General features: G+C 35.8%; 2 protein-coding genes, 1 long non-coding RNA gene and 2 pseudogenes across 4 annotated transcripts; 4 read left to right on the top strand and 1 right to left on the bottom strand.

Moving 5' to 3' along the window:
- Positions 1-4,752: 4,752 nt before the first annotated feature.
- On the top strand, positions 4,753-5,781 carry LOC120155212 (remorin 1.4-like). Its single transcript, XM_039166794.1, has 5 exons — positions 4,753-4,842; positions 4,941-5,049; positions 5,123-5,210; positions 5,288-5,368; positions 5,434-5,781. Exons 2-5 carry the CDS (start codon positions 4,956-4,958, stop codon positions 5,762-5,764), a joined length of 594 nt encoding a protein of 197 aa, XP_039022725.1. The 5' UTR covers positions 4,753-4,842; positions 4,941-4,955; the 3' UTR covers positions 5,765-5,781.
- A 2,675-nt stretch (positions 5,782-8,456) lies between these two features.
- Positions 8,457-11,161, top strand: LOC120155286 (annotated as a pseudogene).
- A 3,994-nt stretch (positions 11,162-15,155) lies between these two features.
- LOC120155143 lies at positions 15,156-16,696 on the top strand. 2 transcript variants are annotated; one of them, XM_039166715.1, is made up of 6 exons: positions 15,156-15,188; positions 15,427-15,513; positions 15,636-15,706; positions 15,811-15,900; positions 16,297-16,365; positions 16,545-16,696. In XM_039166715.1, exons 2-6 carry the CDS (start codon positions 15,468-15,470, stop codon positions 16,617-16,619), a joined length of 351 nt encoding a protein of 116 aa, XP_039022646.1. In that variant the 5' UTR covers positions 15,156-15,188; positions 15,427-15,467; the 3' UTR covers positions 16,620-16,696. The 2 variants fall into 2 exon arrangements, with proteins under 2 accessions (XP_039022646.1, XP_039022647.1); XM_039166716.1 differs by lacking the exons at positions 16,297-16,365; positions 16,545-16,696 and adding an exon at positions 15,990-16,260 and having other exon boundaries at positions 15,427-15,514; positions 15,637-15,706.
- A 1,113-nt stretch (positions 16,697-17,809) lies between these two features.
- Positions 17,810-18,309, bottom strand: LOC120155333. Its single transcript, XR_005518960.1, has 3 exons — positions 18,272-18,309; positions 17,920-18,031; positions 17,810-17,838 (listed from the first exon to the last, which is right to left on the bottom strand). It is a non-coding gene; the product is annotated as an uncharacterized LOC120155333 (long non-coding RNA).
- Positions 18,310-19,355: 1,046 nt separating this feature from the next.
- On the top strand, positions 19,356-23,863 carry LOC120155136 (annotated as a pseudogene).
- The last annotated feature ends 3,491 nt before the right edge of the window (positions 23,864-27,354 follow it).

Below are 27,354 nucleotides of genomic sequence, written 5' to 3'. Positions count from 1 at the left end.
TTTGGGTGTGAATTTTGTCAATTTTTTGCGAGATTACTATTCATTATTATTCACGTGAATAGTAAATTTTGTGAATAGTAAAAATTTTGTCGGCGATACGAATTTGTCGACGGAGATGTTCTAATACACGATGCTTCGCAAGAATTGTCAGAAACGATCTAAACGAAGCCATATTCGAGTGGGAGCGATGGCTGCAGACGAAGAGAATGTGAAAATTGAAAAGTTCGATGGTGCGGACTTTGGCTTTTGGAAGATGCAGATTGAAGATTTTTTATACTAGAAAAATCTATATCAACATCTCTCAGGAAATCAACCAGAGGGAATGAATAACGAAGACTGGGCTCTTCTCGACAGACAAGCTCTTGGAGTTATCTGAATGACGTTATCCCGCAATGTTGCTTTCAACATAGCAAAGGAAAAGACCACGACAGGTCTTATGGTGGCTCTCTCCAGTATATATGAGAAGCCATCGGCCTCAAATAAAGCTCATTTGATGAGGCGATTATTCAATATGCGGATAGCGGAAGGGGCATCGGTGGCTCAACACCTAAATGAACTCAACACAATCACAACCCAGTTAAGTTCCGTGGAAATTGAATTCGATGATGAAGTTCGAGCTTTAATTCTCTTATCATCTCTACCAGACAGTTGGAATGCTACTGTTACAGCAGTCAGCAGTTCGTCGGGAAACAGTAAATTGAAATTTGACGATGTTCAGGATCTGGTATTGAGTGAAGAAATTTAATGGAGAGAATCAGGTGCAGCATCAAGCTCCTTAGTCTTGCACATAGAGTTTAGATGGAGAACTTTAGAAAGAAATTCAAATCGTGGCAGATCGAAATCCAGACGGGGAAAATCCAGGACGGGAAAGAAAGATTTTACCTGTTATAATTGTAGCAAGAAGCGTCACTTTGAAAGAGACTGCCGAACACTGAAGAAAGATACCGGCGCACAGGAGTTTGTCAACGTGACAGAAGATACAGGTGATGCCATGATTCTAAACGTCAATAGTCCGATTGAATCATGGATCTTGAATTCAGGGGCATCTTTTCACTCCACCCATCCCAAGAAATCATGGAAAACTATATCAATGATGATTTTGGGAGGGTTCATCTAACTGATGATGAAACCTTGAAGATCGTCGGAAAAGGAGACATCCGATTAAAGTTGCTAAACCAGACCACCTGGACGCTGAAATGAGTGAGACATATTCATGGCCTCAAAAGAAATCTGATTTCTGTAGGACAGCTTGATAGAGAAGGTTATAATACAACATTTTCATACTGTGAATAGAAGATTACCAAAGGAGCACTCGTCATTGCTCGTGGTAAGAAGACTGATACTCTCTGTGTAACCTCAAACTTAGAGAATATCATTATTACAACAGATGCTGATGGAAAATTAAACCTATGGCACCAAAGGCTTGGTCATATGAGCGAGAAAGGGATGAAGACACTTTTGTCAAAAGGGAAGCTATCGGATCTAAAGAATGTAGATGTCGGACTATGCGAGGATTGAATCTTTGGCAAACAAAAGAAAGTCAGCTTTGCAAAGATTGGTAAGACACCCAAGGCTGAAAAGTTTGAGTTGGTTCATACTGATGTATGGGGACCATCTCCAGTTTCATCTCTTGCAGGCTCATTATATTATGTCACCTTCATCGATGATTCAACAAGGAAGGTGTGAGTTTATTTTCTGAAGAAGAAATTAGAAATCTTTGATACCTTCAGAAAATGGAAGGCCATGATGGAAAATGAGTCTGGTTTAAAAGTCAAGTGGTTGAGGTTTGACAATGGAGGAGAGTACAGAAATAGAAGATTCAGAGAATTTTGCGCAAACAATGGAATCAAGATGGAGACAACAGTTCCCATGACACCACAACAGAATGGTGTAGCAGAACGCATGAACAGAACTCTGAATGAACGTGCCAGAAGCATGAGGATACATGCCGGATTACCCAAATTTCTATGGATTGAAGCTATCAACACTGTAGCTTACCTGATCAACCATGGGCCCTCAGTTCCTTTAGATGGCAGAATACCAGAGGAAGTTTGGAGCAAGAAAGAAATAAATCTTTCACACTTAAGAGTGTTTGGTTGTATTTCTTATGTACACATAGATTCTGCTGAAAGAAGTAAACTTGATGCCAAGTCCAACAAATGTGTCTTTGTTGGTTATGGTGGTGATGAGTTCGGTTACCGATTTTGTGACTATGAAAATCGGAAGATCATCAAAAGCAGAGATGTTATTTTCAATGAGAATGTGATGTACAAAGACAGGGTAATCATAGAATCAAGTAGCTCCAATACCGAAGCTAAAACAAAGGAATTTGCTAAGTTCGAGGAGATTTCTGGAAATGATGTTCAAATCAGTCCTAAAGCAGTTCAAGAAGAACCAAGCACACCAGAACTGAGACGTTCCTCCAGAATTCCTAAACCAACCCAGCGTTATTCGCCTTCTTTGCACTACTTGTTGTTGATTGATAATGGTGAACCAGAGTGCTATGATGAAGCAATGCAAGTGGAGAATTCAGTCAAGTGGGAGTCTTCCATGAAAGATGAGATGGACTCGCTTATGTCAAATCAGACGTGAGAATTAGCTGAATTACCACCAGGCAAGAAAGCACTCCATAATAAGTGGATTTACAAGATCAAAGAAGAGCACGATGGGAGCAAACACTACAAAGCAAGATTGGTTGTCAAAGGCTTTTAGCAAAAAGAATGTATTGACTACAATGAAATTTTCTCTTCAGTCGTGAAGCTATCTACAATTAGACTGGTGTTGAAAATTGTAGCTGTAGATAATTTACATCTTGAGCAGTTAGATGTGAAGACAGCTTTCCTTCATGGTGATTTGGAGGAAGAAATCTATATGAGGCAGCCAAAAGGCTTCATAGAGGCATGCAAGAAAAACCTGGTATGCAGGTTGAAGAAGAGCTTGTATGGTTTAAAACAAGCTCCTAGACAGTGGTACAAGAAGTTCGATAGCTTCATGGGTAACAATGGTTTTACCAGATTCCAAGCAGATCATTGTTGCTACATCAAAAGGTTCGACAATAGCTTCATTATTTTATTGTTGTACGCTGATGACATGCTCGTTGCAGGCTCAGACATGCAAGAGATTATAAATTTGAAGCAAAATTGTCGAAGAAGTTTACTATGAAGGATCTGGGTGCTGCAAAGCAGATTCTTGGGATGAGGATCAAGAGAGACACAAAGTCAGGGACTTTGATATTATCACAGGCTGAGTACACCAACAAAGTACTCTCCAGGTTCAACTTGCAAGATGCTAAACCAGTAAGTACAACTTTAGGTGTTCAATTTAGACTCACCAAAGAACAGTCACCAAAGACGGAGGAAGAACTTGCACACATGGTGAAGGTGTCGTATGCCTCAGCAATTGGAAGTCTAATGTATGCCATGGTTTGTACCAGACCAGATATTGCTCATGTAGTGGGAGCTGTTAGCAAGTACATGAATAATCCAGGCAAGATACACTAGGAAGCTGTCAAATGGATCCTCGGATATCTGCGAGGTACTATAAACAAAGCACTTTGTTTCAAATGTGGAGATATGATACTGACAGGCTATGTAGATGCTGACTTAACCAGAAATGTTGACATCAGAAGGAGCACTACGGGGTATATCTATACTCTAGGAGGAACCGCAGTGAGTTGGGTTTCTCAACTACAGAAGATAGTTGCTCTCTTCACAACTGAAGTAGAATATGTCGCTGTTACGGAAGCCTGTAAAGAGATGGTTTGGCTCTAAAGTTTCTTGGAATAGTTAGGCAAGGAACAAGAAAACAATGTCTTGTATTGCAACAGTCAAAGTGCTATCCATCTAGCGAAGAATCCGTCTTTTCATTCTAGGATGAAGCACATACAATTGCGATATCATTTTATCCGGTCTCTTCTGGAAGATGTGATTTTGAAACTTGAAAAGATTAGTGGATCTCAAAATCCGGCAGACATGTTGACAAAGACGGTGACCACAGATAAACTGAAGTTGTGTTCAGCTTCAGTTGGCATGATAGAATAAAAGACCAGAAATGCTACTTCATTGATCGAGGTGTGAAGACAGATTAAAATCAGTCTTCAAGTGGGAGATTGTTGGAGAAAAGTCAAAGAAAATGTCTAGCAGCCGGCGGCTTAGACATTCAACATGGGGCGACTGGAAAAATAATAAATGGGCAACTATTGTTGAAATGGAAATGGGAATATTGTAACTTTAGTCATTGCAATTTTTAGAGCATTTACAAGATTAGTCCCTAAGCTTCAACTATAAATACTCTAGCTCATTTAGCTTCAAAATCATCCCAAAATCCCAAATCATTTTTTTCTCCCAATACTAGAGAGCTTTCTTGTGAGTAGTGAGTGTTTTGTAAACACCTGTAAATTTTCTCTCTTAGTAAAAGATCTACAGCAGTCCGGAGACGTAGGCAAAATTGGCTGAACTCCGTTATCAATTTCGGGTATTATTTTTCTGCTTTTATTTCGCATTCTCACTAATCTGATTATAGGAAAATTACTCGTACTTGGTTTATTTCCCAACACTTACAAATTGGGAATTTTGTTATCTAAATATATCATTTTAAAAAATAAAAATAAAAATAATATTTATCTCTTATTATTTATTAAAACGACATTAATTAAATCTGAAAAAAAAATCCTAAATTGTCGTGTGATGCTATCTTTACTTTAAGAAAGCTACTTTTAAATAGTGTATTTAAAGTTTTTAAAGGAAAGAACCAACTTCTACATGTAATCTACCACAACCACCATAGTAGTTTCCAGCTGTCATTTCCAGCGAGTTTCTTTCTTCTCCATCTGTTTCTCTGTTGGTGAGTTTTTTTTGGCTGTTTCTTAAAATTTGTGTAGATTTTTACCCAGATTTTGAGATATTTTTGGTGCTGTTATCGGTCGATTATCTGTGGCTAAGTTAAAAGAATACGTTATGGGAGTGGAGGAAGCCTCCGAAGCCAAGGAGATGTTGCAGCCTGTTAAACAAGACACGGAGGATCATGGACCAGAACCCCATATCTATGAAAGTATGATTTCTCTATGTCTATAAACACTTTGAATTATTCCTGTGATATGAGATTATCAGGTCATTGTTTCCAGATTCTGCGCTTGCAAGAGTTGAGGCTGAAAAAAGACTAGCTTTAGTCAAAGCATGGGAGGAAAATGAAAAGGCAAAAGTAGACAACAAGTAAGCGACAATCATCTCTAAATTTTGTACAAATCCTTGTTTTAAGCAACTCAGAATCCTTGGAAATGTTGAATCAGGGCACATAAGAAGATATCTGCTATTGGATCCTGGGAGAATACCAAGAAAGCTGATGTAGAAGCACAACTAAGGAGCTTTGAGGTAACCATTGAACAATTTTAACTAGCTTAGATTACCGAGTTTGATGAGGGCTTGGTTTTTTATCGGAAAAACTGGAGAAGAAGGCAGAGTATGCTGAGAAAATGAAGAACAAAGTGGCTGAACTCTATAAGGAAGCCGAGAAAAGAGCGATGATCGAAGCCGAGAAAGGGGAAGAGTTTCTCAAGATCGAGGAGACAACAACCAAATATCGTTCAACTGGATATATACCCAATATATTTCTAGCATGTTTCAGCAGTCGACATCTTCAACTGATATTTTGTTGGAGAAACTTTTTTCTGGAATTTGCTTGTTCTTTGCTTCTGTTGGTTTGTAAGTCGGACATTCTAATACAGGTGTCCATATTTATCCCTGTGTATACATGTGAAATACATTAATTCTATTTTCATATATCATTAATGCTGGTGTTTCTTCCCTATTTGAAGATCACATCCCACAACTTTTGTTGGTACAATGACAGCTGAAGTAAGGATTGGAAAAGGGCTGCAAATGTAACAGATCATATTCACGTGTGTGTATATATATATTAGAGTTGTGTATATGAGTTAAGGCCCATTGGCTAACCGTATAACCCATGGCCCGTGAGGGTTTTAGGCCTAAAAAAATAAAGCTCATTTAATTTGCGGATTTATTAGCCTGAATCGTTAAATCCGTGGGTTTAATGGGTATATCCGCGGGCTCCGCGGGTAACCTAATTAAATTATTTTTTTAATTTATTTTATGTTTTACGGAAGACAATTCACGTTTAGTCCAATTCATGTTTTATGTGCATTTTAGCCATATCCCAATTCACGTTTTATGTGCATTGAAATCTAAAGCTCAATTCACGTTTTAATTTAATGATATCAAATTTTGAAGTTTGAACATATTAATTATACATATGGTAACGTAATATAATAACATAAGCTAAAAGGTTTTCCATCTTTTTATATCGTATTTACCATTTATAATTAATACCATCATATATATAATAAGCCATAAAACGTTTATATACTCCAATAATTAATCATAAGAAAAACTATATACATACGTTAAAAAAACAAAAAAAATAAATCAAAGTATTAAACCATGTATAATAATAATTAAATTAAAAAGGTAAAGTAACATAATGCAAATATGCAAATAATATAAAACTTGAGGCAGTGTAAAAAACATACATAAATTGGAGTGTAAAATTAAATAATAAACTATTTGAGGATTATATTGCATTAATTCAAAAGTAGGTTTAACTACTAGCACATTAAACTTGTCAAGGTTGCCCTAACTCCCTAAAATACGTTGTTTGTGTGACTTATTATATATACGCAGTTATAAAATTTTAGGAACCATAATCTCATTTTTTTTCCCCTTCTCTTCGCCGTTTCTCTCTATCTCCCCCCCCACTTCTCTCCTTTTTACATAAACAGTAAATACAAACGGGTAAGCCCTTAGCCCACGAGTTAAATGGTACGGGCACCGGCTTAAATTCAAGACCATTTATGATTGTGGCTTTTTAAACCGTTCTGTTTAGTCCGAACGTCAAACCCGCAGGCTAAACGGACGGATAATCCGTATACCCAGCTCTAATAAATATCATGTGACACCCTTCATTATAAGCTGGCTCTGCCCATATTTCTAGTAATATTTATTCCCATAACGCTTTCTCCGAAAACACCTATTCCTGAACAAGTTTTGGTATTAGTCCTCTAAATATCTCTTCCAAAAGAACAACTTTTGTTCATGATAACCTCTGTTGAGAATATATCTTATCTATGATAACCTTCACCATGAACAATTTTGTTGAGAATTCATTGCATATAGAATAGGAACCATTAAGAAGAGTATTAACACGAGGTCTGCAAAGTTCTTATGTCTGTGCCGCGCAGACATTGGGCTTCGCAGACCGTTTGTTTTTTAGAAGACAGAAGATTTTCTAACGTCTGCGCGAGGTCTTCTTGGTGCATACATGGTTTTATGTCTTCAAAGGTCTTCAAACCTCTTCAAAGAAATTAAAATTATTTAAATCTATTTTAAAATTTATTTTAAATATATTGATTTATTTTAAAATATGGATTGATTTATTTTAAAATATGAAAAATTATTTTAAAATATATTGATTTATTTTAAAATATGGAAAAATTTATTTTAAAATATGGATTGATTTATTTTAAAATATGTATTGATTTATTTTAAAATATGGGGAAATTTATTTTAAAATATAGATTGATTTATTTTAAAATATGGATTGATTTATTTTAAAAAAATTATTATTGTAGTTGTATGAATTATTTAAATTTCAACATTATAAAACTAAAATTATTTAAATTTCAGTATTGCAAAACTCTTTTAAATTTAAAAAATCAGTTTATTTATATTTCAGTTTATTTTAACAATCTGCATACGTTAAAAACAAACAGTCTTCTTCTTACAAACTACAAACTTTTGGTCTACCTCTTCTGCTGCAGATACCTACAAATGTGATTCGCAGACTACAAATCTTTTACCTCTACAAAAGCAATCACCACCTAAGATTAATGCACGTCTTCACTATCCGCAACTATTTTTTTTTTACTTTACAAAGATGATGTATGACACACCGGAAAAAATAAGTGACATGATAATCTTGACTTCTTTCCCTTTACACTATAATAATAACTCTAGTTGAAGAAATAATACAATAGATATCGGGAGAATATTTTTCTCCCTACCCTATATGGGAAAGAGGGCCCACAAATAAGTCATCCATTGAAGGTCCTGAAGGTGTGTTGGTTGCCCACATTGAGTTAAAGCCTCAAAATTAAAATGGAATTTTCGTTGCAAAAAACTTACATGGCATCCACACATGACACCTGTTAGAACCTTTCCATTTTAAAACTCCAGCAGAGTTGAATCCACGTGGCTAAAAATCAGCGGATGCCAAGTTGAACTGCCACGCGGGTGTTACCCCGAGGGATAGATAGTGTCGCACTGTCGCTCATATCTTCTAGTTCTTCCACCAAACCTCAGATTTTAGTGCCCAGCTTCAAAGTTCCAACAGTTTTACAATGCTGTTCAACTCCTGATGACTTTGCTTTTATTTTGGCCTTACAAATGGACTGTCTATCTTGCGCCGCCGCTACCACCGCCGTTGTTGCTTTTCTCTCTATCAACAAGTTTCTGCTATTACCTTCCGTATCATTTTCGAGAGTGAAAAGAAGGTCGAAAAGGGTTTCTTTCAGGGTTTCCGCTGCGAAAGAAGAGCCAAAGCTTGACAAATGGGACCAAATGGAGCTCAAGTTTGGTCGCTTACTTAGTGAAGACCCCAAACACACCATTGTCAAGGTGCCTTTTTTTTTCCTCTTTCACTTTTATTTTTTATGCTCAATTTAGAGAAAATTTGTTGTTTCTAAATACCCATATTTTTAATTGTTGAAAAATTGCTTAGTTTACAACTTCTTTCAATGTTATTGCGTTTTGGTTTTTCAGATAATGGTAGAAAAACAAATCCTGAAGCATCTTATATTGAAATTGAGAAAGCATTTTATAAGAACAAGGGTAAAGTAGTGGAAGAGGAGGTCCCTTTTGATGTTGAAATGAAATCATCCACCTCTTCTTCCGATAGTTTAAATTTAGTTCGTCCTGTTCCAAAGAAGGGAATCAAGTTTGCAACTGATACTAAACCACCTGTATATGAGATAAAGAGACCGAGTGTATCAGGTGGGAAGGCTATGGATAGTGCAAAAGGAGTAAGCTTCCGAATGTTATCTTGAGGAAGCAAACTGTGATTAATGAAGATGAGAGAGACATTCCATCCAGTTTAAGAAATCAAATTTGTCACTAAGAATGAGGAATGAAAAGGCAAACGAACATTTCACTGATATGAATTTGTTGAGGAAGCCTGAATCGGTGACTGTTGATACCAGCCTCGATGGAAAACATGATTCTGATGATATTATTGTGCCGGAGAAAGAAGTGGAGGATAGAGTTGGTGATTTTACATTATTGAAAAGGCCTGAACAGGTAAGTGTCTGTACAGAGATCAGTGAGAAGTAGAGCAATTTGAAGATTTAGAAGTTGATGGGGAAAGGCTTGAGGCAGAGAAAGAAGCTAATATGCTGGCTAATGCAACAAAGAGTAGTGTCGAGGAAGAATTAGAAGGAAGAATTAGAAGCGGAACATAGTTCAATTCCTAAGAAACCAGAGATGGAGGATGACTCATTAATTGGTAATGCGTCATGTTATTCCATGATGTTCCTTTAGGCTGTGCTTGGTGTTGGTACTACGGAGGGAAAATTGTAAGGATGAGAAAAATTGTTACTTCTGTAACTTAACCATCTCACACTTTTGTATCCTTTATGCCAAGCAAAGCCTTAGTCTTTTCCCCTTTTCGTGCCATGTGTTACTTTTGTGGGTTGTTACCAAACTAAGATCAATGTGAAGCTATTAACAACCTTTAGCCTTCTGTATCGTCTTTCTCTTGAGGTTTATAAGTTCACAAATATTGCCTTATCTAGGGAGCTTAGAAACCCTTTGATAAGAAGTATTGAAGATTATAATTTTCTGTGCTTTTCAAGGAATGCAGTCAACTGAGTTAAGTAATAAGGTGTCTTCTGAGGAATCTGGCACTGGTCTCTTTTTGGAAGCTGCACTACAAGGAAGCCTAAAAGGTCAAATATATTCTTAAATTGGGATAATTTTTATTTAGTTGGTGGAGTTGTGATTAACAAAATTTCTTTTTTATAGATTAGATCAATCTGTGAAACCAACATCAAACACTGGTAAAGCAGAAACTGTTCCCACCAATCCGGAAGATTATGGTGATCTCCCTTCTGTATCGCCTCAGTAGGTCAGCTTAATGTAGCTTTTTTCTCCTTAAGTTATTACTGCACATTTTTGAAACATGACTTGGGATGTCTGATCATCTTGGCATCTCATACAATTCTAGGATAGTGATTGGACCAGGGCGGAAGATCTGCTTAAGACTGGACGTAAGGCTGAAGTGGAGTTAATAAGCTCTAGCACTAGAGGTTTTGTTGTAAGTGAAACTCATGTATTATGCCTATTTGCATACGTATACATTTTCGTGATTTGATTGCATCATCATTGGTATCTTTTGGTTCTTTAATTGGGTTTCTGCCTTACCGCAACCTGGCTGCTAAATGGAAGTTCTTAGCGTTTGAATCATGGTTGAGACAGAAGGGCTTAGACCCATCTGATTACAAGAAGCACTTAGTAGTCATTAGAAGTTCTGATCTAATGAACAAGAACTCTTCTCTGGTTTCAAATTCAGATTCAGAAAACAACCAACAATTTGAGGGGAAGTTTTCACTAGATATGAAATTGGAAGATCTTTTGAGGATTTATGATCAAGAGAAGCTTAAATTCTTGTCCTCATTTGTTAGTCAGGTATGAATATATATGAATTAGAATCCACTTACACTGTGTAACACGATTTTTGGATCGTTGGATTAACTGTCTTTAACGTTGAGATTAAAACTTTTAAATTGAGGATTGTCCACTTTTTTTTCCTGTAAAATTATACTCATTTCCTACTGTTAATCTCATCTATTTATTTTCACTGATTCAACGATCTAAATACGTGTAAAACTTAAAAGTTTTACACTGTGTCCACGGATCCTATCTAGCTCTCTCTATATATTAAATTGTCTTCTTTATTTTCATATTGTATATTGATTCGTGCTTAATAATCACAGAAAGTCAAAGTAAATGTGCTAATGGCCGACAGAAAGTTCGAAAACTTAGTTTCTCTGAGGCCAAATAAAAGGAAGAGTTAATAGAGAAAAAGAGATGTTATGGTGAGTAGCTATATGATTTTTCAATATTTACTTGAATATTATATAGATATATATTGCTTGTCTTCTATGTTTTGTATTTATTTTTTGTGATTTACTTTTTTGCAGTAATACAATTCCTGAAAATACATTTAAAAAGTGTGTATTTTTTTGCAAAAATGAGAGATGGAAAAAAATATTTTTCAAATTGAAGTCATGACTGTTCTTAACTTCACAAAACAATAACACTTCAAGCTCCTATGGCATTTCGTGTTGCAGGCCAACCTTCGTGTTGGGTGTTGTAAAATGTTGCATCAAGAAAATCACTTATTTATGGCCCTTCCATAGAATCTGAAAAGGAAGAGTTTTTCAGGGAGTTGCTGATTTATGTAGTTTCATTGAAGATGCCAGTTTGTATTGGAGGTGATTTTAAGGCATATCTGATTCAGAAGAAGTTAGGGAATCGCAAAATTGGCATGCCATTGACCTTTTTTGTTCCTTTATGCAACAAGCGAAGCTCATTGATTTGCCCTTTTCGGGAGGAACTTTCACATGGTGTAACAATAGAGTACTTCAACATGGGTTAGACTCGACCAGTTTTTAATTTGAAAGTTTTCTTAACAGTTGCCTAATATTTCCCAACGTCTTCTTCCGAAATCCATTTTAGATCATAATCCGGTAGTGTTGGATAGTAGTTTTAACTGGGGCCTCAAACATTCAGATTTTTTAATTATCTTTTAGAGGAAGAAGGTTTTGATGAAGTGGTCGAAGCTTCTGTGGCAGATTCGAAGAAGAATAATCATGGGGGAATTTTCAGCATGTTGCAGGCTACTAAAAAGAAGATCAAAATTGGCCTGGAGCAGTCATCTTGATGGCAGAGTCTATATTAGAGTTGGAAGTAAAATAAGTGCTTTGGAGATTAAGTCACAAGGAGGAATCCTATCTGTAGGGGAGTGGGATAAGTTGATTCAATTCAAAAAGAAACTTGGAGGCTGCTGATAGATGAGAGCATTTGGTTTTAGAAGTCGAGAGCGAGATGGATCAAAGATGGAGACAAAATACGAGGTTTTCACCTCAGTGCTATGAAAAGGAATAAAGTCAATGCTATTCATTCCTTGAAATTTGAAGGGGAGGTAATCTCGGAGCCAGAAAAGATTAAATCTATTGTTTCCAATTTCTTCAAGGCTGTACAATTCCAGTTCTACGTTGGAAGTCGAGGTCATCAATTTAGTTTTTGCACAATTGACAGCTTATCAAGTGCATGTCTTGAGGAATTTCAGAACAAGAAGTGTGGGAAGCAATTTCTTCCTCGGACAGTTCAAAAGCCCTTGGTCCGGATGGTTTTACTATGGGCTTTTACAAAAAGTACTAGAGGAGTTTAAAGGAGCAGATTATGAAGTTTTTTCAAGATTTCTATAGAGGAAAGAAGTGGGATCATGGGGTTAATCATGCTTTTATTACCTTGATTCCAAATAAACGTAATCCTGAGTCTTGAAGATTATAGACCAATTAGTCTTTTTGGTAGTCTCTATAAAATTCTATCTAAAGTCCTTTTAAAGACTCATATCTTGTGTCAAAGAAATTATTAGCCCATCCCAGTTTTGCTTTTATCCCGGGGAGACAGTTGTTGGATTGTGCGTGCTTAGCTAATGAAGGCATTGATTTTTGGGAAACAAGGGCTTAAAGGGTTGTATTTAAAGTGGACTTCCGAAGAGCATATGATACTATGGAATGGCCAATTCTTCTAAGATTAATAAAAGAGATGGGCTTTGGAGAGATGGTGTGCGTAGATCTCGTACTGTCTTTCTTCAGCTTCAATCTCTGTTTTAGTAAATGACTCTCATACAGAAGAGTTTCCTATGGCTAAAGGTTTAAGACAAGGTTTTAGTCTTTCTCCTCTCTTGTTTAATGTTGTTGGTGAATTGCTCCATTTGATGTTGTCTAAAGCTATTGAAGTGGGTCGCTTTCACGGGTTTTCTATTGGCAAGTCTGAAAATCCTTTTACACTGTCTCATCTCCAGTTTACAGACAATCTTATTATTTTCTGCCAGGCTTCTCTATCTCAAATTAAAAATGTCAAAAGAGTTCTAAGGATTTTTAGCTTAATGACGGGACTTCATCTTAATTTAGCTAAGAGCAAACTCTATGGTATAAATGTAGAAAATGAAATCCTTCAAGAATGGGCTTCGGCAATTGGATGATCAATTGGTTCTTCCCCTTCGGCATCTTGGCCTACCACATGGGGAAAAAAAATTCCGAGTCATTATGGGAACCAGTCATTGAGAATTTCAATAAGAAATTGGCAGGGTGAAAAGCTTGTTTATTTATGGCGGGCAGAGTGGTGCTTTTGAAGTCAGTTATGTCTTCCGTACTCATTTTCTTCTTATCTATTTTTAAGATGCCTTGTAAAATTAGTCAGAAGATCAATTCTTTGATGGCGATTTTTCTCTGGGTAGGTGGGGTTGAGAAGAAAAGAATTCATTGGGTGAGTTGGAAGAAAATTTGCAAACTTTTAAGTAATAGAGGCCTGGGAGTTTTTGATTTGAATCTTTCCAATCCTGCTCTATTGGGAAAATGGGTGTGGAAGTTTGCTAATGAAAAAGATTTGATGTGGAAAAAATTATTATGCAGCAAAAACAATGTCAGCTGCAATACCATGGATATCAAAAAGGTTTTCTCTCCCCAAGACTCTTGGATTTGGAGAGGAATTGTAAATAATTTCATGAAGGATGACTCTGTTGGAGCTTGCCTTAGATCCCTTGCGAAGTTTCATGTTGGTAATGGTAAATCAATATCTTTTTGGAATGATATTTGGATGGGGGATTTTTCTTTGAAAATCCTATTTCCTAGGATTTATGCCCTTTCATCCAATAAGTGGGGTTATGTGGCTGATTTTGGTAGTTTTGATTCGAATGGTTGGGAGTTAATGGATAAACATAAGATTGATTGATTTAGTGGATGACTTTTTAGTGTGGAATGGGACGGGTGATGGGTTGTTCTCGGTTAAATCATGCAGAAGTCCCTTTCTTTGCTTTATGAGGATTAATTTTTGTGGAAGAATTGGGTATGGTTGAGTTTAGTTCCTCCAAGAGTTGAGACATTCCTTAGCCCTGCCTCGTGATCCTCCCTCCTTGCTGAGTTCGTGGGCTGATTTAAGGGTCAAATCGTCTATATGGAAGTTTATTTCGGGGCAGTTTTTTGGTCAATATGGAAAATGAGGAATGACATTGTTTTTTTATAAAGGAAAGCTGGACAGATCATCCCTGTTTTTCATTGTTCGATTTAGGTTGGTGAAATGGTTTCTAGCAAAGTATCCTCAGGTCCCTATTTAGGTGGATTTGTTGATAGGAAACATTTCCCTGGCAGGCAAAATTTATGGTTTAAAGGTTCTGAGTAGGCCTGTGCTTTGTTGGAGTCCTCCTCCAGGCGATTTCTTTAAGATGAATGTGGATGAGGTTGTTAGTTGTGTTGGGATGGTAGGAAGTATAGGTGGTATTCTTAGAGATTGGAATTGCTCTATTCTCCTGTCTTTTTCAGAAAATGTTGGTCCTAGCCTTCCCCCTCTAGCAGAATTGAAAGCTATAAAAAAAAGGCATCGACATCTTTCTCTTATCAAAATGGGTTTCGAAGGGTAGGCTGATTGTTGAAAGTGATTGCAAGGCAGTAGTGGATTGGATTAAATCTCCTTCTTCGACTCCTATTTTCTTCTTTAATTTAGTAAAGGACATTATGTCTATTGTTTCAGATAAGGGGATTATTATTAGGTTGGTTCCTAGGGGGTTGTAATTGTGAGGCTGATAAGCTAGCAAAGAAGGGGATTAGGTGTTTGTAAGTCTTTTATTAAGTTGTTCTGTGTGTCTTTAGAAAACAGTTGTATTAGGTGATTTTTAATTCTTATGTAATCTATTTATCAATAAAATTCTGAGGTACTCTTTTCTTTCTTCCGCTAGTCGGTTCTTTCCTTAGAGTAAAGGACTACTATGAGGGAGGTTTTTAATGAGACCTCCTACTTCTATAAAAAAAAATCACTTATTTTGGTATATTTGTGGAGGTAAAAGATCTCTCAGCATTCTTACAATTTGTTAGCAATTACTATAATAGATGCTTTTTAGAAGAGAAGTTTTTGTAGTCCGGGTCTGGCAACAGTGTCATGCGGATTTTTGCTCCTCTGTGTTGCTTTTCCTTATGAACATATGCTTCTTTAGCATGAAGCCATGACATCCATGTCTGTGAGATTATAGGCCCTTTAATTTTTTTTTCACTCATTGTGATTTAATTGTACTAAATAGGTTGAAGGTGTTCCTGCTCTGATTCACCAGACCGAAGTATCATGGAATGCCACCTTGGATCCTTCGTCATATTTCAAAATTGGTCAGGTATTTGAGTATACCGGTAGATTAAAACCATAGCAAATAGAGTCACCTATTGTTTTAAGGAATGAATGACAAATAAGCAAGACCTGGAATGGTTTATATTTAGATATTCTTCATGATTTCGGATTGTCGAGCAAAATTTCACCAATTAGATTTCACACTGGACCGTATATTTTTATCGTTAAAGGAGATAACGGTAATTGACAAGCAAGTAGGTTTATGAATTTTAAAGTAATCTCACTTATTTGAGGCCATTTTTTTATTATGTTGTGACCCTCTTTTTCTTTTTTCACATGACAGCCAGATCCACTTATTGAGGCCTTGGAGACTGTGGTTGGTGATCATGATAACTTAGATGGAAGATTACAAGCGGCAGAAGCAGACTCTGAGGTTTATGTTTATACTTATCCTTTTTGTACTAGCATTAGGAATTACTTGTTTGCAGGGCTAATACTCACACACTAAATAAATGTCAACAATGGCCAGATGTAGAATCACTTATCAAAGAGTTGGAACAGATTGAAGGGATTCAGTCAGTAGGCCAATGTGGTGAATGTTAGATAGAACAATTCTCTTCAACATATTTTGCCTCTGGTTTGAGAAGTTTTACTAGTTTGTGGATTATGGGTCTTGATAGACATTTGTTTGTATAGTGTCCCTATTAATACATGTTAATTTTATTGAAAGTTGAGAAATAATAATATCCCTTGAATAATAGCTCAGTCATCATCAATCATATTTTCAGATGATTTGAAATTATCTGTTGCAATCGGTTTTTTGGTGCAGGTTTATATGGCATCCATGTTTGAGAATCAATATAAGTTACTTGCTCGATCTGGAAACAAAGTACAAGAGGTATGGTTTCCATGAACTCGTAGCTCCGTCAACTGTCTAGCATTCAGCATAAGCCTCTATGGGAAACTTCTCCGATTCTCAGAAATATAAAATTTATCATCAAAATGATTTCGAACCACAAATTAGTTGTTTAGTTTCGTTTCAGTTTGACCCTCTTGAATGATAAATATATTGAGCAGGTCATTGTTGAAGCAACATTGGAGAAGGAAGATATGAAATCCAGAATTCATTCATGCACAAATAGAGTGGTATAGGGTTCTTTTTTCATACTACGGGGGTATTCCACTTAATTTGGGACACCTTTTATCCCCAAGGGGTACTTTCGGCAGGGGACAAGAGAAACAACCATGGGGGGAGCCTTGGTGTTGGTGGGGCAAATATCACTATCAGCACGTTCCATCATGCTGCAATATAACACAAGCCATGTATCTTCCTTTTCAGATTAATTTTTATATTCCTTACAAAACATTGGATTGCTGTCTGATTGATAGTAACTTGTCACTGTAAAACTGTATCTTCTATTGTTCATATTAGTTTCAAGACCTTTTTGCAAACAAAATGTTCAAGTAATCTCTTTTGACTAACTTCTAAATTTTATCAAATTGAATCAAGGGAAAAAATAACATTCCTATTAGGCTAATGCAATTTTTTTTCTTCTTTTTATCATTTTTAATATTTAAAAAATACTATACTTTTTTAATAATTTAAAATAACATTCTTATTGGGCTAATGCCAATTATTTTTTTCTTTTTATCAAAATGAATAAGGAATAAAATGCTACAAACTATTAATCAAGTAATGAAAACGTAATTTTTTAAAGTCAAGTGAAGAACATGTAATAGTACTAATAGTACAATGACTAGAATGTAATTACCGTAAAAAAATTAAATTTGCGGAAAATGCATACCATAAATGATTCCTTTATTTGTTAGTAACTTCATTGCATTTCCGATTGGTACAAGGGGAAAGTAGGGGGGTGTTCACGGACGGTTTAGATTGATTTTTGGCTAAAAATTCATCCGATCCAAAAGTATAAATTTTTACGGTTTGAATTGGTTTGGATGTTTCTAAAAAAAATTAGATCCGATCCAATTAAATACGGTTTGATTCGGTTTGGATTTGTGCGGTTTTTGAATTCTAATTTTTCAAAAATAATTCAAAGCGGTCAAACAATTTCACCATTTCACATCCTAAGCTAACATCGATTGGAAATAAATATGATACTCAAACACTAGATAACACAAGCCAGCGTTTTATATAATTCAAGCTGTAAAGAAGGGGTGTTCCATGGCACAGATCTTTCATGGAGGTAGAAACCTGTATTGAAAGTTCCAAATAATGCTCAGGGCACTAAACATTTACAAATTAACAATAGATAGGTAATATGTAGGTAAAAAACCATGTTACTATACAAGAAAACTCGGATTCAGAGGTTCCGCAAACCTCAATCAACCTATCCTTGTCAATCTTCAGCTGGAAAGTATGGAGTTTATGTCAAAAACAAGTAGAATAGAGGAATAAAAGCATTTTATAGAATGATTAAATGTGCATTACCTTATGTTTTGTTGCACATAAGTAAAATGCCACAGCAGTGAACACTGGTCTGGTGAAGTCTGCACTCGCCTGCCTTGAAGAAGGCAGTGATGCCATAAACCGGTCCTTATAGCTGACATAAACATTAATTAAGTCACTCAAACAAGTCAAAGGTTGGTAAAAACATAAGAATTCATTTGATGATCAAACAAAAATGTCATGAATTTGTAAACCTAGGAATTATGAGTACAGCATAGAACATCTAATTTTGTGATTTACTCATTCAGTCATTATTTCAAGCGCACGAGTAATCAGGAAACGTAATATTGTAAACTAAAGATCAAATAATCTATGAAATGGAAAAGGATCTTACAGAGATAAACCCTTCTTCACAAAAGGAATCTGTGAAGCTTTTGGTAAGAGGCTTCAACCCATCATGCTGTAAAGAATTAAATATAATTCAACATCAAATGAGAAAAAAACGATATATTCTGCCTCATCAAAATAAAAAGATTAACTGACCGGGAACGCGTGTTTCATGTAGTTGGGACTGCCAGGTAAACTTGTTACTAAGCAAGACAGTTCAAGCACAAAGATCCCCCAAGTGTTCGACGATTTGTCAACACCAAAGGAAAATGAGGTTGAAGACCAAACAAATCAAAGCAGTGATAGACTTAATTTTTCAAGTGATATCAGGAGAATCATAGGTTCATCTATACCCGTCGAGACAATATAAAATGTTGTTCAAGATCAGAATATTAAAATACAAGAGCAACCATCGAAGAAAATTAGGAATCTGCATGTAATTGGCATTCTGAATCTTCATCAATTTCACACAAAACCCAAACAGAAAATGACACAAAAAACTCACATTAAACTGGGCTGTGAGCCGAGGATGATGCGGAGGCAGAGTTGTTTCAGCACTTGTAATTGTCACGACACTAGTTGTATACTCTCTATCTTGTTACTGCCATAAATCACGTTGAAAGAAGCTCTTGAATGGTTAGATGATAATCAAAACAGAAAGAAAGAAGATTTCGATGAGAATACTAGCTTACTGGTCTCCGGTTTGGCTTGTGAGTGACTAGTGAGGGGTTGTGCACTTGTGCTCTGCTCGAGGAGGATGAGAACATTGAGAAGAGGCGGAGTCAAAAGTGGGCTAAGGTTTGAACTTAAAGTTGAAACGGTGCCGTTCAAGTTCATACTTAATTGTAAGATATATAGGTTCGGTTTGGATCAGTTCCAGATTTCTAAACCGAAATCGAGCTAAACCGATCAATTTAAAAAAAAATTAAACACACTAAATTGATTTCGATTTTTTTCGATTATCATTTTTTTTGATCATTTTTAAGTTATTTTATTGGATTGGATTTGAACATCCTTAAGGAAAGGGCACTGTAGTGCCAGGCAAAAAGTAACCTTCATTTTAAACCCTTAATTTTCCTTTCTCTTAAACCCTAGCCACGTTCTCAGCGGTTCTCCTCCAACGCTCCAAAACCCTCTCGCTTCTCCGTACCCATATTTTCACCCGAGCCATGGGAGGCGGTCCACGGACCTTCCCCGGCGGCCTCAACAAGTGGCAATGGAAGCGCCTCCACGAAAAAAAAGCCAAGGAGAAAGAGAGAAGACTCCTCGACCAAGAGAAGCAACTTTACCAAGCCAGAATCCGATCCCAAATACGATCCAAACTAGCCGGAAAACCGGACCCCAGTCCGGATTCTACAAATTATAACCCCATGAGCCCCAACGACCACATCAAAGCCCTGGCTGATCGGTTCATGAAAGAAGGAGCAGAGGATTTGTGGAACGAAAATGACGGTCCGTTGAAATCAGAGGAACAGGAAAAGGAACGGTTACAGTTCGTTGAAACGGCTAGAAATCCACGGTCAGGATTAATCCATACACCGCTTAATATAAAGGAACCTATATCTGATGGTCGAAGAGAGAATGGGAAACCAAGTGTGTAAATAATAGTCAATTTGTTAAGAGTAGGAGCTATTCAGTTCAGGCTGACGGGAAGTTCAAGGTGAACGAGAGTTCTTTTGCTGGGATTCAATCATATTTCGGCTCAAAGGATGATTCCTTGAAGCATTTGGGGCATAATAATATAGCACAAAGAAGGTTTAGGAAGAATGAGACTTCTTCTAATCAATATAAATCTGATTCCGTGTCAAATGATAATTCATTTAAGCGTTCTGGTCCTGGTGGTAAAGACGAGAAGGTGAATTTTCAGAGTATTCAGAAGTTTATAAAGAGTAGGAATGCTATGCAGAGGAGGAGGTTTAGGAGGGATGACAGATCATCGGGTGATGATGAGTGGGAGTCCGATTTGGAAGATGGAGTGAAAGGAGTTGGGGACTGGAAGGATGTTAAGAAATCAGGCAGTAGTTCCTCGTTGGGAAAGTATGACGTGAAGATTAAAAGGTGAGTTCCATTGAAGGAACTTGAGAAGGAGATGGATTTTTCGGAGCAAGTGGCGATGCTTAGGAAGGAGTTGGAGAAGAATAAGTTGGCTGAAATTGAAGAGAAAATGGGGGAGGGAGAAACGATTTATAGTAAAAAAAGACAAGCTAAGATGTTGGAATGCTTCAGTTATAAATGTATTTATGGTATGTTTCGGTGATTAGAAAATTTGTGAATCTTTGGGTTTTTGTTTCTACAGGTTTGATGAATGTGGTATATCCCCATTGACAGTCAAGGCACTTTTGCAGCTGGATATTTTCAGATGACTCGAGTACAGGAGGCAACTCTTTCTGTTTGCCTTGAGGGTGTGTGTTATTGCTTATTGGCTATTGTGTGGTTCTGTATTATATTCATGGAACTGACTCTGTTATTCCATGAATTGTTTTAAAAGCTTGCTCTGCATTTGATTTACATTTGTTATAGAATTATAGCTAGTTGTTCATTCTTTGTGCTTTGGTAGCCCTTAATGCAAATGTGTACATGCAGTGGGCTATTAAAATTGATGTAGAAGTTCCTAAACTGTCCAGAACATACCTGATTCTGGAAGCTCAATCTATGACATGAGGTATTATAGGTAGTAGATCTGTAGAAGATGCAAGATTAGGTCTTATATAAAGGTGATTTGCTGAGGGCATACAAAATATAGGAATTTGAAGATAGGTAAACTAAAAATTAACATTGCAAATTGTCACTGTCGCTTATGTCCTTGCTTGAGATGTCACTGGGTTTCACATGGTCCTTTGGGTATAAAAAATTCTCTGTGGCTGGGGTTTTTCCAATATTTCCGGTACAATATTTTCTTTAACTTTGTTTCTGGTCATTATATTCCTTTTAACATGTTTTGATTTATTTGAAAAGTTGAACATTCTAAATGACAATCCTCGTTCTAATGTGAAGCAGGCAAAGATGCTTTGGTCAAAGCTAAAACAGGCACAGTAAAAACTGCAACTTTTCTGGTACACTTCCAGTCCTTAGTTGTTATAGATGAACTTGTAGTTTCTTGTTTATTCTACGAATTTTTCTTGTAAAGAAAAACAGCTTCCGGCAATTGAAACAGTTCTGAAGGATGTTAGTAGTAATACCGTTCAGCGGGTGCCTTCAGTATTTATTCTAATTCTTTGCCCCTCAAGAGAACTTGCAAGTCAGCTTGCTGCTGAAGCAAATGCTCTGCTGAAGTATCATAATGGCATAGGTGTCCAGACTCTAGTTGAAGGTACACGTTTCAAAGTTGATCAGAAGCGCCTTGAATCAGAACCATGTCAGGTTAGCCTATGTTTTAGGTCTGGGAATTCTTATAGCATAATAAAATGTTTAAAGAATCTTCTTAATTCTAATATTACACAATTAGCCTTTTCTAATTATCTAGGTTGAAACTTTCCACAGATAGTTGTTGCAACACCTGGGAGATTGCTGGATCATGTTGAGAACAAGTCTACCTTGTCTGTGCGTTTGATGGGATTGAAAATGCTTATACTTGATGAAGCTGACCACTTATTAGACCTATTGTTTCGGAGAGATGTTGAGAAAATTGTTGATTGTTTGCCCCGTCAAAGGCAGTCATTGTTGTTTTCTGCAACAGTTCCAAAAGAGGTTCTTTGACCTTATATTTTTCGTTGACAAGTCCGATTTCCTTGTATGAATCAACATAGATATGAATTTTGCTTGCTTATACAGGTTCGTCGAATATCTCAGCTTGTTTTGAAAAGGGAACATGCTTTCATTGATACAGTGGGGCTAGGCTGTATAGAAACTCATGAGAAGGTATAAATGGTGACAGGTTCATGCTTCTCTGTAACAATGAATTTAAATATTCTAGGTACTGGAAGCAGTGATGTTACATGCAGAATTTCCCTTGCTGATTGCAGGTTAAGCAATATCTTCTTGTTGCACCACATGAATTGCACTTTCAGATTGTTCACCAGCTTTTGAAGAAGCTTGTAGCTCTAGAACCGGAGTACAAGGTAAAATGTTTTACCTCTAAATTTTAATAGTTGCAGACTTTTTTGAGATCTAATTATTGTAGCACTCAGGTCATTGTTTTTTGTACGACTGGGATGGTAACATCACTGATGTTTTTGGTTCTTCGAGAAATGAAAATGAATGTTAAGGAGATCCATTCCAGAAAACCTCAAATCTATCGAACTCGTATCTCTGATGAATTTAGAGAATCTAAGAGATTAATTCTTGTTACATCTGATGTTTCGGCTCGAGGAATGGATTACCCTGACGTCACTTTGGTTATTCAGGTACATTTGAACCTAAAACTTGAGCACTTGTTTGGCTTATCATGCAGTTCAAAACACATGCATATATACATTTACGCTTCACCTTCCAAATATGATATTATTCGACCATGATGAGAATCCTTTAAATGATAAGATCTCTTGAACCTTTTTTGCTTCGTCCATGGGTTAATTAATTCCATCTGGTTATCAATACATATATTGCGGTGTATCCCTCTGTTTTTCTAATGAAATGATATGAATTTGTTTTACTACTACCAGGTGGGAATTCCTTCTGACCGAGAGCAATATATACACCGCCTAGGAAGAACAGGACGGGAAGCTAAGGATGGAGAAGGTATCTTATTGATTGCACCCTGGGAAGAGTATTTCTTGGATGAAATTAAGGACTTGCCTCTTGAGAAACTATCTTTACCGGATATGGATCCAGATGTCAAACAAAAGGTCTGCATCTAACTTATAAAGTATTACACTTCATGCATCAGAAGTATCTTCCAAGTGGTTGGTGCTTTTTTTTTGGAAGTATATACATTTTTTTTTATCACTAAGTTTTTTTATGGATATCCCTTCCAGACTAATTGGTGAACTCCATTGTAGATGTGCGTAGGGGTTATTATGTTACCTAGATTTAGGTGTGACCGTGTGAATGCCGGATACGGGTATGTATCCGACACAGGTAGAGTTAGATTCTTTTTAAAGTTTTCTCGTGTATTTGAAGGATCCTTGGAGGTCATATCCCCATATCTATATGTCAAACATGAGTGTCGGATATGGGAACTTAAAGAACAATGAAGGGTCCAAGTAACATAGCCTAGGAGCATTAAATCCTCCCTTTGCCTCTCTTGCAAAGTGTTAAAATATTTAGCTCATTCATAACTGTAAGTTACAAAAAGTTTGTAATGGTTGTTGCAGCTGGAGTATTCAATGGGGAAGATTGATGGTAGTGTGAAAGAAGCAGCATATCATGCTTGGCTTGGTTATTATAACTCAATCAGAGAAATTGGGAGGGATAAAACTACGCTTGTTGAGCTGGCCAACCAGTTCTCCCACTCAATTGGCTTGCAAAGACCTCCTTCACTCTTCAGGAAGACAGCGTTAAAAATGGGTTTGAAAGATATATCTGGAATTCGAATCAGAAAATAGCACTAATTTTATGCAGGTTGTAGAGGATGAAGATTGCTTAGAGATCGGGAACACATGTAAACAGCCACCATCTGTTTACAGGAACAAAGAACTTACAAGACTATCTATATCTTGCCTTCCCCCCCCCCCCCTTTTGTACCACTTTCTTCTCACATTTGTATTTGCACTGAATAGTCATTTCTATCGAATTACAAAACTATATATTAATTACAAATATAGTTAAATGATCATTATTCTTTTTTAATTAATAATTTTATTGAATAAATAAAGAGAGAACGCAATAAAATTACAGTCTCATTGAAGTATATTGATCACATTAACCAATCTTTTTTCTTAAAATCAACCAAGGAGAATAAATTGGTTACTAAATAATGAAAATAGTTCCACATAAAAGATTTAAAAAAACTGGATCAAGTAACTCAAAATATATATATATATATATATATATATATATGATATAAACAAACACAAATACTGGCGGCGAAGTATAAAAATCATATATTAATTTGATACCCGTTTGCGTTCTTTCTATCTATAAGAACTAGCCTAGCCAAGAACGGCGCCTGTAAAAGTTCTCCTAGAAAAGAAACTATCGCGGCCGTCTTTCGGTTGGGTCCGGAATTAGGCTTCAACTTGAATAATTGGTTAGAATCGCCACTGATCACTTTAAAAACATTTAGGTGGATCGGACATCATCTTACTTGATATGCGTTTTACCATAAATGTGTCGGGTTCGGGAGTCGGTTACAACTAAGGAAGGATTAGCACCCTTGTACTGCCCTTTCGGTACCAATTATTTTGTCGATTGTATTTGATTGCGAAAATTAAAATTAAAATTTAAAATGTTCGATTCGAATTACTTACCTTTGATCGGTTGGAATTCTTCTAAAAAAAGTCAAAAAAATGTTAAATTGGAAAATAAAAAACAAATAAATATTAAATAAAAAGAAAGAAAAAAATAAAATTATGAAATAAATAAATTATGAAAGACTTAAGGAATAAGTTAAACCTAATAACAAGATTAAGAAAATAATAAAATATGCAATGAATTCATAGGAGTGAATATTCGAAACTAAAAAAGCAAGGTATGAAACGAATTTAATTTAAAATATAGGATCTTACAATACCAATTAAACACTTATCTTCTAAACAAATCTTTAAAACCAAAACGAAAGTCTCTCAAATACTATGGCCAAAGTCCAAATACCATATATGTATGAATACAAACAACCATAGGCTAAAATATAAACACCTATAAATGTAGTAACTGTCGAAACGGTTTTTCCTTAAAAGTGAGAATTTAAAAACCACAGTAATTCTTCTTTTTAATTTAAAAACAAAATGCAATTTAAAAGACCTCTCGTTTTGAAAAATTTTGGATTTCCTTTACGATCGAAAAATACGGTTCGAAGAGTCGCCATCAATCTTTGATTAGGGTGTGATTGGGCACCCAAAAATGTTTTCTCATTTTAAATAAAAATTAATTTTAATTAAAATAACAAATTGAGGCCTGCGTTACCAAAAAATGAGTTCGGGAGTCGGTTACGTGTGGGGAAGGATTAGCACCCCCCACAACGCCCTAAATCGGTACCTAGTCGATTAATTAACGTCTTTGCAATGAACTTTATAAATTCAAACTTAATTTGATTTTTGATCCCATAAAACAAAGATGTAAATTTAAAAACATTCAAAAGCATTCAAATAAATTAAATTAACATTACCGAGTCGTTTTAGAAAGATAAAGAGTGTTCGATTATTTACAAATATCGAGACCAGATCTTAAAAACTATAACAATATTTTCTCAATAAATTTAAATAAACGAACCCTTCCTTTTCTCTCGTTCCCAAATTTTAGGTGACGAATCAATTTTTGGTTTCACTTTCGAGATACACTTTTAACTTAAAATAGTCATAACGGCCCTCTAATCAGTTAAGACATGCCACTCAAGACAATTTTAAATTAAAAAGGTATTACCCTTAGTCCGATTATGTAATAGGTCGAGTTATGCACGTGAGGGTATCATACAAATTGTGCAAAAAGTGGATGTCATGCCAAAATTAATTAAACAAAATTAAAAACATCATACAACGTGACATACAAAAAATTATATACATATGTTTTAATTAAAAATCATAAATTATGCATATTAACGAATAATGTACAAATATGACTCAAATATAAAAACAAAAACATAACATGCTAAACTAAAAATTTAAAAAATGTATATATACATTTGTGCCGCATGAAAAACAATAATAATAAATGGCAAGGGACACTTGTACATTATAAGGCACATACATTTGGCATGAAGTAATTATACGTAGATGTATTTACTTGCAGTGCATCACCCGTAATTTGGAAATCAAAGAACTTAAAAGTGCACATGAATTACATGACCATGTATTTACAAGACATATGAGCATGCATGATCGCAATTAAATAAAAAAAGTATAATAATAATAACGGCTGATTAAAAGAGGAAATTAGGGACACGTATGAATTCAAGCATGGTACGTGGAGAGCATCAAAAAAATAAAAATAACAAACGCATATCAAAGAGGGGTAAAATGGAATTTAACAAAAACTACAAGCATTAGAATTAACGTAAACCCAAAACATGCGTAGGATTACAATAAAAATCAGAAAAACAAATTCCAAATGTAAAACAGCAAAAAAAATAGTAATAACCCAACATTGGACTAAAGAAAGAGCGTGTGAAATATAAAGATAAAATTGTAAATTCGTAAAACTGGATTTAAGGACTAAATTGAATCAAAGTGGGAACTGACATGACTCATGAGGCAATAAACCCTTTCGTACACATATAGGCTACCCTAATTATCATTTCCTTCACCGCTACTCTCACGCAGCTTTCTCTTCCTTCTTCCCCTATCTCTTCTTTTTTCTTTTCCTCATCTTTAAAAACAAATCTAAGAATCAATGGCAACCAATCTCACCCCTTTTCCGAGTGCTTAATCTTTTTTCTAAATGAACCGAACTAAAGCCTAAAATCTTCACCCCGGCCTTGGATCGACGACTCTACCACCCTCCGACCGCTCGACTCCTCTAGACTAGACTTCAACCACAGGTAACCTAAACACTCTCTCTTTTTACTATTTTTTATTCTTGTTTTGCTTTATTTTGAAATCTATTTAAACAAATGAAAAAAAAATGCAACCATAAGTAATCATGAAGAGAAAATCTTACACGAATTGGATTTGCTTTGTATTGCTTTGAAAGAGAAAGAGCCCTTGTGTTTATAATAATCTTCGAATTGGAGGAAAAACCTCTTTACACACTGTTTTTTTTTCCGAATAGGATAATAGAACCCTCTATACACTGTCTTTCTCTTGTTACTCTATTGTGTTAAAAACAAATGAAGGAGCAAACTCTTTCGTGCTTTTCTTGCCTTTTTAAAAAAATGGTCTCTGGTTCTTCGTCCCTCCCGTGATCTCTCTTTTTCCTTTCCTCCCTTGTGTAATGTTTTTAAAAAAAACTGATCTCTCTCGTATATTCTCCTTTTTTTGTGATCCTCCCCCTTTACAAACTGATTCCCCCAATTATTTTAGTTAACTGCTGATAACTGACCAGTTATCATACGTGGCT

This window comes from Hibiscus syriacus, unplaced genomic scaffold (assembly GCF_006381635.1).
Source record: "Hibiscus syriacus cultivar Baekdansim isolate YM2019G1 unplaced genomic scaffold, ASM638163v2 tig00111166_pilon, whole genome shotgun sequence".
NCBI classification, from domain to species: domain Eukaryota; kingdom Viridiplantae; phylum Streptophyta; class Magnoliopsida; order Malvales; family Malvaceae; genus Hibiscus; species Hibiscus syriacus.
Note: the sequence above shows the minus strand (reverse complement) of the source record. Positions and strands in the feature narration are given on the sequence as shown.

Coding starts and splice junctions, on each gene's coding strand:
- LOC120155212 (XM_039166794.1), top strand. CDS start 4,956: ATGGGAGTGGAGGAAGCCTCCGAAGCCAAGGAGATGTTGCAGCCTGTT. Junction 5,050..5,122: donor AGAACCCCATATCTATGAAA/GTATGATTTCTC, acceptor CATTGTTTCCAG/ATTCTGCGCTTGCAAGAGTT. Junction 5,369..5,433: donor GCACAACTAAGGAGCTTTGA/GGTAACCATTGA, acceptor TGGTTTTTTATC/GGAAAAACTGGAGAAGAAGG.
- LOC120155143 (XM_039166715.1), top strand. CDS start 15,468: ATGGAATGCCACCTTGGATCCTTCGTCATATTTCAAAATTGGTCAG. Junction 15,514..15,635: donor CATATTTCAAAATTGGTCAG/GTATTTGAGTAT, acceptor TCATGATTTCGG/ATTGTCGAGCAAAATTTCAC. Junction 16,366..16,544: donor CTGGAAACAAAGTACAAGAG/GTATGGTTTCCA, acceptor TATATTGAGCAG/GTCATTGTTGAAGCAACATT.